The sequence below is a fragment of the Exophiala xenobiotica genome (genome assembly GCF_000835505.1).
Source record: "Exophiala xenobiotica strain CBS 118157 unplaced genomic scaffold supercont1.3, whole genome shotgun sequence".
In the NCBI taxonomy this organism is placed as follows: Eukaryota; Fungi; Ascomycota; class Eurotiomycetes; order Chaetothyriales; family Herpotrichiellaceae; genus Exophiala; species Exophiala xenobiotica.
Window position 1 is genome coordinate 1,670,836 of NW_013562492.1, and position 11,072 is coordinate 1,681,907.

The 11,072-nt window shown below is 50.8% G+C and overlaps 5 protein-coding genes across 5 annotated transcripts; 3 read left to right on the forward strand and 2 right to left on the reverse strand.

Annotated features, from left to right (window-relative positions):
* Positions 1–51: 51 nt before the first annotated feature.
* PV05_04821 (uncharacterized protein) lies at positions 52–2,069 on the reverse strand (the record flags this gene model as incomplete). Its single annotated transcript, XM_013461269.1, has 2 exons — positions 52–325; positions 379–2,069. The coding sequence occupies 2 exons, from the start codon at positions 2,067–2,069 to the stop codon at positions 52–54; spliced, it is 1,965 nt and encodes a 654-aa protein (XP_013316723.1).
* Positions 2,070–3,393: 1,324 nt separating this feature from the next.
* PV05_04822 (uncharacterized protein) lies at positions 3,394–3,876 on the reverse strand (the record flags this gene model as incomplete). Its single annotated transcript, XM_013461270.1, has 1 exon — positions 3,394–3,876. One exon carries the CDS (start codon positions 3,874–3,876, stop codon positions 3,394–3,396), a length of 483 nt encoding a protein of 160 aa, XP_013316724.1.
* A 768-nt stretch (positions 3,877–4,644) lies between these two features.
* Positions 4,645–7,041, forward strand: PV05_04823 (uncharacterized protein; the record flags this gene model as incomplete). The annotated part of the gene is made up of 6 exons (XM_013461271.1): positions 4,645–5,203; positions 5,254–5,378; positions 5,430–5,684; positions 5,733–5,830; positions 5,883–6,205; positions 6,254–7,041. Exons 1-6 carry the CDS (start codon positions 4,948–4,950, stop codon positions 7,039–7,041), a joined length of 1,845 nt encoding a protein of 614 aa, XP_013316725.1. The 5' UTR covers positions 4,645–4,947.
* Positions 7,042–7,676: 635 nt separating this feature from the next.
* Positions 7,677–8,531, forward strand: PV05_04824 (uncharacterized protein; the record flags this gene model as incomplete). The annotated part of the gene is made up of 4 exons (XM_013461272.1): positions 7,677–7,792; positions 7,844–7,993; positions 8,040–8,255; positions 8,306–8,531. 4 exons carry the CDS (start codon positions 7,677–7,679, stop codon positions 8,529–8,531), a joined length of 708 nt encoding a protein of 235 aa, XP_013316726.1.
* A 598-nt stretch (positions 8,532–9,129) lies between these two features.
* On the forward strand, positions 9,130–10,911 carry PV05_04825 (uncharacterized protein; the record flags this gene model as incomplete). Its single annotated transcript, XM_013461273.1, has 3 exons — positions 9,130–9,481; positions 9,577–9,717; positions 9,769–10,911. 3 exons carry the CDS (start codon positions 9,130–9,132, stop codon positions 10,704–10,706), a joined length of 1,431 nt encoding a protein of 476 aa, XP_013316727.1. The 3' UTR covers positions 10,707–10,911.
* Positions 10,912–11,072: the final 161 nt, after the last annotated feature.

Below are 11,072 nucleotides of genomic sequence, written 5' to 3' on the forward strand. Positions count from 1 at the left end.
GCGTCCTGCTGCAGAACCTTTCCTGACAGATGGCAGAAGGATTTCAGCTTTTCACTCCTCTCTCAACACTCTGACACCCTTCTTCGACCCTGCTTTTCTCTTCTTCTTGTGGCCTTTGTCAAAAGCAACGGCGCTCTGATGGTGGCGCCCGACGTTGTCCAAGGGTTTGACCTTGTAAATACGGATGATCCAGTTCTCACTGGTGAAAGCTTCATCCAAAATGCTCAACTCCGGACCTTGAGCTGGTAATGGCGAGCCTCTGACTCGATCTTGAGCCTGACCAGCCGGGAAGAGCTGATTGTAGTTGTAGTATGACATCTTGTACCTGAGGCAACGTCAGTATATCCATCTGCAGAAAGCAGGGTGGGGAGAACGTACATGAGCGAGTTCTTCATGGTTGGGGTCGCCTCGTCGTCGACCCTGTACTCGCCTCTCGCAGTGAAAAAGTCACGCTCTCGCACTTCTTCTGGCCAGATGCCCTCGGCGATTCTGACCATCCACAAGAACTTGTTGATATCGTCTCCGCTGTAGCCAAGTAATCCACCAAATACGACCAAGACATAGTCAACGTCGTGTTGTCGAAGGATGGGATAGCTGACTTCTTCTCTCGAACTCATTGCTTTGCCGACAGTGGCGATATGCGTATTGTTCCAGGTGTTGTTGTCGACTAAGGTTGGGCGATCGGCCATACCTCCAATCTGATAGCCATAGTCCCACCACGACATGATTTTCGCGTCGCGCGGTGTATTCTGTCTTAACCAATAGTACGCCTCTCTGTAGTCGTCAATGATGTGCTGAGAACCGTCGGGCAATCTAGAAGCCAGCACGACAGAAGGTGATGAGTAGGCATTTGACGTAACCCAGGTGCAGTGGGCGACAAATAGAAGGAGGAAGCCAGTGAACATAGAAGTGATCAAGGATTTGGAAGCCATCGAATAAATGCCAACCAGAGGGTTGCGGATGGAGCGAAGAGAAGGATTAGCGCTGATCTTGCTGGCCTTGACAGATCCATTGCTTGACTCGCTTGATTCGTCGACAGGACTGGGGAGATAAAGATAGGTGTCGAGAATATGCGAGATTGCGAGAGCCGCAGCACAACACACAACGGGAGTCAAGGTAAGCATTAGACGAACCATGACACCAGCGAAGTAGCTGGCTAGGACTGCATAAATAACAACAAAAACATGTTCGTCCTTGAGATTCCGGAAGCACATGTAGACACCAGCGGGGAAGAGCCAGATGAGCATGTTGAGATCAAAGAAGAAGGCTGGCCAAGCCGTCGGTTGATGTTCCGAGACCGAAGCAATGATAGGGATATGTATCTTTGCGTAACCGGTGTCCCAAAGAGAGTAGAATCTTCCGCTCCAAGGTGCAATCGTTCCTGACACGGTAAGGGCGATCAGGCCGAAAAACATAATCCCAAAGATTGCTCCACCAAGTGCAACTAGCAGTGTCTGGAATTGCTTGCCTGGCAGCTGTTCTCTGAGGAAGTTGAAGAAGCCGACCAGCTGCAGCAAGCCGAAGATGCCCAGGGCTGCCATGTGGTCGCTGCTTCTAATGGGCAAGAAGCCAACAAAAGGAACCTGCATGCTTGCTAACGTTCCCAGAGCATACCAGGTGGTGTAGCTGATGTAGAGCCTCGAGGTGTACCGACCCATCAGAACGAGTGTGAAGGCATGTAGGGGTATCAGGTTCGTGATGAAGACGTATCCGCCCCACGCGGACACCATGTAGCCGTAGAACAAGGCAGCGAGTGCTCCCCACATGATTGAACCATTCTTGACTGCTTTAATCCATAGGAAGAAGGTGAAAACCAGCAGGAAGATCGCAATAGCTTCGTTGTCGTAGCTGCCTGCAACGGATCTCGAGATGTAACCAGGGCTGATGCCCATGAATACCGCTGCCAAAAGCCCAGCAGATGGAGAAGAGGACATCTCGGACGTTAGGAGGTACATCGCCAGCGCGGTAAGACCGGAGAAAGCTGGAGCGAGGAGGACACAGATGTTTCGGATGTCGACGGGGACGGCAAGAAGTCGAAGGAGATGGTAGATGACGCCGGACGTGACCATGAGTCCAGGATAGAGTGTTCCTCCTGTGACTCGACCGAGAGGGTGCCATGTTCCTGTGTTCTGTCAATCCTCCAGCTCTTTAAGTGTGATACATACGACCTACTGTCATCAAACCAATCCCAAAATTTGTAGAAGCCATTTGCCACGAGGTATTTTGTCGCTCGGAAATTGAACCAGGGATCAACTGTATGAGAGGGTCAGGACACAATCGACTCTGCTGAGGTAGTTGATTTGGCAACAAGGAGGCAGCGGACTGCAAAGCAAGCATGGCTTGGAGGACTAACATTCGTGGATTATACTTTCGAATCCTGTTCAGGTGTCAGCGAATGCGCTCAACGCATTACAATGAGGGTGTCAGGGCAGTGCGTACGAATGACACTGAAGAGACGAGCAGACACTGCCGCGGCCGCAATGGTACACAGAATGATGATTCGAAGCAGACCCCGAGTATTTTTACTCGTGTTTCCACGAAGGAAAGGGTCTAAGGGCGTGGAAACGGCCATGATGGCCAGAGAAAGAACGAAAACAAGGCGTAGAGGGACAAAGAGTATGGTCAATTGCTCATGGTCAAGTAGTGACAGTCCGCATGCGCAGCTCAAGTTTACGCAACGTCTCCAAATCATCTGTGCCAAGATAGACCCCTGCAGTCGCCCTTAAGCCTTGCCAGTTGCTGCAGCTGTTCGTGTTTCAGCCTTGCTTCACATTTCCAGAAGCCAGTGTCAACGAAAGATTCAAATTGAATTGTCAGCACCGGCACATTTCGGAATGATCGTTTGAGCAAGGGCAGATCATGGGAAGAACGGCTGTCACACAAGATATTGTTCTTCGAACTTTACGCTTTGTCGACCACGCGATGTGCTCTATTGAGATACTGCCTTGATCGGAGAGTCATCTGGTGTGTGAGCTCCTTGAGACTCGGTGGATGCGCAAAAGCGCCGCCCAGAGCCGCTTTCTACGCCGCAGATAGACCAGTCCTGCACCCGAAATAGCGCACCGACGTGGGTCGACCTTCACTGCTCCATTTGTAGCTACATCACGCCTTGATCGGAATTCCTCGTCTGATCTGATTTCGCCCGTGAGTCTCAACAGGTCCACGACGCTGGTCATTGGTCATGGCCACGTCCAGACTGCTCTACGCAGACAGCGCCGTGTCGTAGTTCCGGACGATCCCATAGCACTGTGAATGCTGTGTTTTCAAAGGTCGTAGCATATGAGAGTCGGAAAAGATCAGGCAGGTCAATCTTCGTGGAAGCAAGTTTGTGATCTTCAGCATGCACTCGAGCATCTGCCCAAGTGAATTCAACGTTCGTCCGCGTGCCATGTATCACTGTTCCGCCTCGTTCGACCACTTGTCGAGCCATGCAACAACGTCTGACTTATCACCCTCGGTAGGTTTTCGTAGCGGTTCATCATCCCAGTCTAATAGTTGTTCTTCTCCAGATTTGCCTTTCACCTTTCGATTGACCAGACCACCCTTCTTGTCAAGGTTGCTGCCTGAAGCGCTCGCATTGCCAGCCTTTTCTAGGATGGGGTTTGGTTCTTCCGGCTCGGTGCCTCGAATAGCATTTGGTCCGACCTTTGCCTTGGACTTGAAGTATTCATCCATGACTTGTTCCCCCTCTTTCTGGTCCTGGGTACCCATCCACCACTTGAAGAATTTCTGGATATATGGTCTTGCCGTGAAGTAGGCGAGAACAACGATGAAGAGCCAGACATAATCTTGTCTACCAAGTTGGCCCTTTTGCATATATCTCTGGATGGGATTCAGTCGAGAGAGGTCCTCAGGTGGAGCGACATATTCGACCATGACGGCGCAGGATGAGCGAAGGTCGTATTAAGATGTTTAATCGCTGTCGACGCTTTCACACCTTCTCGTTCACAGACTTGGGTTGGGGAAGAGTGCAAGACTAGAGTGCAGGAGAAGTCTGAGAATGTTTTGGCTCTGGCTTTAACTGGGGGACACTGGCACGACTGGTTTGCGAGTTTGGTCCGGCCTCGCCGGAGAAATAAAAAGTCCTCATTCCGTCACAGCCGAAGGAAGGCGCTAGGAAAAGGCTGCAACCTGCATCCGTACATGATGGTACCATACACGTTCCCATAATAAGTAATCCGCACAGCCATCACACTCTCTCTCACATCCCCACCGTGTTAGAGATGTGTTGTCAGGTGTGCTCTTGTCGTCGTACCAGGTTCGCACTGCAGGTTTAGTTCTGATTGCTTCGTCTCACACAAAGCTGTAGAAGATCTTAGTGTTAACGGGGTTCCCTTGCTGTGGTTCGTTCTTAACGTCCCCATTCCTTCACCAAGCCTTTGTTTGCTCGACGTGGGCAGCAGGTCCTGTGTAACTACCGGCGATGTTCGTCCAACAGCAAGGTTCAGGACATGTGCCGTCGGCCAGCTTCCGTGGACCGCCTCCTCATGCAGACTCTGAGAACGGAAATAGTAAGTGCTCCTCGTTGTATCCGACACGTGCAGATATGCAGATGTCCACCCACTCGGCTGGAATGACGGGACACAGCTGCTGTGTTAAATGAATTCGTAGACAGTCTCAGATGGATGAACACTGACGAAGAAGGGCGTGTTTTTGAGGCTGCCCTACTCATGAGTATAACGCGCTCATTTCCCTTGCACTACCATTACAAATGCGCAGCACCCGACGCAGTTGCCCGACCCTCCAGTTCCAGCGCAACGGTGAGTGTCCAGGGCACTGGCAGACGCATAACAAACAATACCAGGTCAAGTTCAAGTCATGATGTCGTGAAAGGGTGTCTTGATTTCAATACTCATCCCGTGTCTCAAAACACGCCATCTTACCTCAGCTGTTCCTTCGTCTGAACCATCATATCCTGAAGAAGCTATTTGCACGAAGCTTGACGCCATGTCGCCTCTAGGCGGCCTTCGGAAGCTCTCCATTCTTCTCACCTTCCTCTTACCCTTCTTTTTGAAGGGCTTGACTGCCTTCAAAGTGACTGGTGTGTCGGGTGGTGTCAATTTGACAACCGGGGCGCGGCCATTAAGATATGAGATCCACGACTTTGCCAAATCTGGTCCTCCGTTCGACTTGTTGATTCTCTCGATGATGGCTTTTCAGGCTGCGAATCAGTCTGATCCTCTCTCATATTTCCAGATATCAGGTTTCCAATCCCGTCAGTACTGACATCATTACAAGCTCATACCTGCGCAGGCATCCATGGCTTTCCTCGAATTCCTTGGGACGGAGTACTTGGGACAGGTCCGAATTCCGGATACTGCATGCACAGCGCTGTCCCTTTCCCTGTGTGGCATCGACCATACATGGCGTTGTTCGAGGTGATTGTTTCAAGATGACTACTCTAGAGCATGCTGCTGATACACAAACAGCAAATCGTGTGGACCTACGCACAGGACATTGCGAACGATTTCCCTGAAGACCAACGGGTTCAATACCGAGAGGCAGCTTTTACTTTACGGTTTCCTTACTGGGATTGGGCATTGTATCCGGCTTTGCCAGACGTAGCGTCTCAGTCTCTGATAAGAGTCAACACACCGGAAGGCTGGCAGACCGTGGATAACCCGCTGTATAGCTACAAATTTCAGTCCAATGCAACAGGCAACGGGTTTCCCTCGTCCTATCCTGTAGGCTTCCCCAATCGAAGATAAATATTCGTGCTAACGAAGATGCAGTTGGCGAACTTGGGGACAACTGTCCGCTGGTACAACCCGAACACCGGACGAGGCAATCAAAGTGCAGCAAATGCGGCCTTAAGAACACAAGCCCCTACGTGAGTGCGCGCGCGTAGGAACATCGAGGCATTGCTAAGACATCTTCTCCAGGATTCTTTCTCTGACGTATCAGCTATTCACGGCAGTGTTCGACTATTCGACCTTTTCTTGCACTTCGCCTGGTGGTACTCCGGGAATAGTGAACAACATCGAAAACATTCACAACACCATCCACAACTGCGTTGGGGGTTACGGACACATGCAATATCCAGATGTTGCAGCGTTTGACCCCGTCTTTTGGTTACATCACGCCAATGTCGATCGAATTGTTGCCATGTGGCAGGTGTTAAACCCTGATAGCTATGTCGTGCCGACCGTCAATACGTGGGGCTCGTACTACGAATCCAGAGGCTTCATCGATTCAGCAACAAGCGGTGAGTTGTTACACAAATAAACCAAGTTCGGAGATTGACCTACAGCAGCTTTGGCTCCCTTCCACTCTGATGAGGGCAATACCATGTTCACCACCGAAGGCGTCCGAAGCATCAAAACATTTGGCTACAGTTACGCCGAACTGCCGGATTGGGAAATGAGCCAACCTGAATTGGCAGCAAACGTCCGGAATCTGATTAACGCACAATATAGTCCTCTTTCGAATGCGACGGTTAGCCGTATGAGAAGAAGCACTGAACAGAGATCAGCCAACATTGCCGACTCATTTGGGCACGTCGATCTTGACATGACACTAAGTATGAATGTCAATGACCTGGAAACACAGTGGTCGATCACTGTGCTGGTCGACCGATTCGCTTTCGAGACCAGCTATTGTATCGATTTCTTCATGGGTGGTCCTCCCGACGACGTCTCATCTTGGCCGACAGCAAAGAACCTCATTGGGACATATGCACAGTTCGGCCCCGCCAACGTTTCGACAATCCATCCAGACGGAGCTCCTGAAGGCCAGGTTAGCAGTGAAATTTCCATGACGCACGTTTTGGCTGCTGGGGCCCTGCGAGGCGTTCTCAAGGATTTATCGCCAGAGTCAGTGGTACCGTTGTTGCAACAGGCCCTGCATTGGCGGGCACGAACTGCTATGGGCGAAGAAGTGCCAATCATTGCCCTCTCTGGTCTGTCCATATCTGTCTACAGCAGGTCTTTGACTCCAAGAAGCGCAAACGACCAATTTCCCATCTATGGGCCAGTGCAATGGCAGGGATCTGTGACTGAAGGCAAGCCGGGCGGCAGGGCACAACCAGGGATACAAGAATAATTTTCCAGGCTTCAAAGGCGGAGAAGAGACTGACAACCACAACATGATATGAACTCTGTGGAAGTGCTATGATCGACCCTCTGGAGAGGGAAAAAGAACAAGTCTGTGATTGGGCTGTAATGGTGGACTATTGGAACGGCGATCCGGAGAAATTAATGAGCTGATCAACGATCTTTGAGGTGTTGGGACCTCGACGAGGCTGAAATTGGATGCTACTTCGAAACGAGCTTTTAACCGGATTGAGGTGGCTTTGGTCTCTATCTCATCGCGCTATTGGTCGAACACTTCAGCCTCCTTTCTCGCTTTTGCGACCCGAGACAACAAATTCTGGATCCTCTTCGGCTGGAAATATGAAAGGGTCGGAACTGGAATGGAGAACCAACCGTTCTTGGAGGAGTTCCAGTGCTGTCCTTCGCGACTTTCGGGCGATTTTCTATCTTTACCATGCTGTGAAGCGTCGCTTGCAAAGTTATTTCTGTGCAGCTAGTCGTTCGTTACTCTGTGCTTGCTTTCCCAACCTTTCCGCCATACCCTGAATTAGCGAGCAAACAAACTGCGCTCTCTTGACGATACTAGTATTGCTCAATCTGCCACCACGAAAAAGACCCGAACTTCAATCATTGGAAGCAGCCTCAATGTTCCTCTCAAAAGCCCTCATCCTGGGCGCGTCGCTCTACTCGTGCGCTTTGGCACAAACAAAGATTGCTTTCACCCACGTACCTGCTGTCGTCGTTGCGGGAGAGTCATACAAGTCTGTGGTCGATTCTGGGAAACGAGGGAATCTTAGCTGATACTTGGCCAGCATTACATGGGGAGGAGGTGATGGTACATCAGTGACAATCACGCTACGTGAAGGAGATCCAAATGAGCTGAAAACGATTGATACCCTGGCCGACAGCGTTTCCGACAATTTCTTCCTATGGACTGTCTCGAAAGATCTCAAGACTGCCTCGTATGTCGAAGGGCGATATGATGGCGGTCTCTACTAATTGTCGCAGTGACTATGCGCTCCAAATTACCCAAGGCCAGAACGATATCAACTACAGCGGGCAATTCTCTCTCACAGGTGGAACTGGCTCATCGACAATTTCGGCCTCTGGGACCACCACGGCAACAGCATCACATAATTCCACTGCTGGAATCACGAGCACGAGCACCACTGGCACTGCCTCACTAGGAACAGGGTCTGCCATTCCACGAAACACTACATTCAGGTTGGCATTGCAGTTGATTAGGCCAGTCGAGATGCTGATGAAATGTATAGCTCTGCCACCATGTCCCGGACCACCACAAGCCTGCCATCCACGATCACCGAAACCTCATCTGAATCTGCCACATTCGGTGACGTGACTTCGACATCCGCTGCTCCAACGCCCACAGCTGCGGCGACTACAAGTGCCCCCAACTCGAATTCTGCTAGAGTGGCTCAGCTCGGTAGCTCGGCTGCATTGGTCATGGGCATTTTTGCTGCCGTGTTATGCTTGAGTTGAATGTGAAAGAGAGGAACAAGGGACACCTGGGCGATTTCCCCTGGAAATTGAAAGCGAGGAGTTTGGCGGGATTTCGAAAACTGAGCATTAATTCACATAGCGCAGCTCAAGTCGGTCATATTGGCGAATGGCAATCGACGAGCCACAATGCTATATTAATCTACACAATCAAAGCTCCTGTGTCTCTAGAAGCGACTGTACTCAAGTAGAATTGTTCTTTGGTTCTTCTTGCGAGGTTCGTGAATGGAAATCAGATGTCTCGAGAGGCCTCTGAAATCCGATCTCCAAATTGAACGTGCGTCATGCTTAAATCTTGACACGTCTTGTGGGTGTTCCCTGGCATTAGCGTTCTCGGTCCCGGGTTTCGGCCTAGCGGGTGCCCGGCAAAGGCTTCGGACACCAAAAAAGGTTGACAGAGACCACCAACTGGAAGCCCAAACAGCCCGGAAGTGGGTTTCTTTTTAAGGCACGCCGGGTTGTATGGTGAATCTAATTGATTTGATCGCGGCTGTCAATTGTCCACACGTTCACCCACCCCAGCTGGCCTCATTAGCCCCCCAGCCGTTGCCTGCTTACCGTGCGCCTGCAGATCTCCACCATGGCGCGCCCAATTCAAACAAATAATGCCATCATTTCGGCCTGCGATAGGAGACACGCTCCTCACTGTCTTTTTATTTTCATCGCTGAATCCGACAACCTCATTATTCTCACATTGACGCGAAATGATCCAGACAACCCGAATTGTCACCGGCACCTGCACAATCAATTCTGTCTGTGTCGCAACCACCGCATCCATCTCCTTCAACTCGAAATCACCGCCGAGTCTGGATCGGGTCATCTCCGCCTCTTACCACCGGCAGAGCGTGTCATGAGGAGGATATCTCGTGTTTCTAGAGATTCGCCAACTCCTTTACCCTCACTCACGGCTCAAGAGTTATTCCCTCGTTCCGGTGCGTCTTTCCTACTGGCACACTCTCCATGCGCAAGATTTTTCGGCCTCGCGACTGTCCTAGACCTGGACCTGCTAACCTCGACTGAATTTTAGAACCCTCACTGATCCCACATTCTAATGTCCGTCTCGAGGGCACCATGTCTGAAGTTGACGGGATGCTTAAGGAGCAGAACCACCAGGATGGGGTTCGTCCTACCACCGGCAGAGTCGTCAGTGCCTCGATGCTGCACTCAGGTACACCCGATCCCAACTTGTTATCAGGAGACGATACTGACAGCTCTACAGTCATGTCCAACTCAGACAATTCCTCCACTTCCTCCGACGCCGCACCTTGGTCCTCGGCTATTGGTCATGCAGGTACGGGCAAATCGGGTAGAGTGATCGAGCGACTGCAAGGAGACATTGACAAATTGCGGCGTGAGAAACAAGTGCTAAAGATGCGTCACGAGGAGGCAGAGAAGGCGAAAGAAACACTGCTGGCACGGAACCAGTCGCTGGAAGATCGAAACAGCAACTATGAGCAATCTCACGAGGCTAACGAACGACAATTGGCACGAAGGGAAAGACAGGTCAAAGATCTACACGACGAGCTCGCCAAAGAGAAAGCCAAAACAGCTCAAGCTCAAGCTCAGGCAGCCGCAGCAGCAGCGAATGAGGAGGTATGGAGGAAAGAAGCCAGTCAGGCGAAGGCTCTAGCTGCACAAAGAGAAGCCGAATACGACACCATTGTAGCCTGCCGGAAGATGGACTACGATCGACAGCAAAGTGGGCTGGATAAAATCCGAGCTCAATTCATTAACCTGTTACGACGCACCGAGGACGATGTGGAGAAGCAGAGGAAGCTGGCGATCATCGCAGAGCAGCAACGGCAGACAATTTCGGCTCTTGACGACCTCACCAAGAAACTGACGACGAACTTCAAATCATATCGCGAAAACATTGATACCGCCATCAAGGAACTAAAGGCGAAGGCGAGCACGAATGACGAGTCGGTCAACAAGAAACTGGATGAGATGACCGAGGTGACAGGGCGAATGCGATGGGTGATGAATATTGAGGATGTTGTGAATCATGGCCAGCATGTTAAAGTTCCTCAACAGAGCCAGCCTTCAATCAATGGCCACATTGAAACTTCAGATCAGCGCAGTGAAAAGTCAGGCAGGAGGAGTCCTACCAAGCTGATCAAGCACAGACGGAAAGACTCGATCAAGGTGTCAAAATGAGAGTGACTAGCGAGTTGATACCGAGCTTAACTGAACCCCCGACCTGGATTGACGACGACTATACGACGTGACGAACACATACTGGGCATGGAAACGGGCTTGAGCCTAGAGCATAGACCTAGGCGCATAATGCATATTCCTATCTCCTCGACCCCAAGGGTTTTGACAGAGTGCTTCTGATGATACAGTATAATACTAAATTGATTGGGATACAGGCTGCATGTTTGACATTGATCTGCCATCTTTGCACACTGGTCGCACGCCCTGGTGTAATATGGTGAGGACTGTGAATAGGCAGGGCGGCCGAACCCATTGTAATTGCGTAGCTACCTGCTTCAGAGCAAAGGTAGTGTCGTATAACATGAC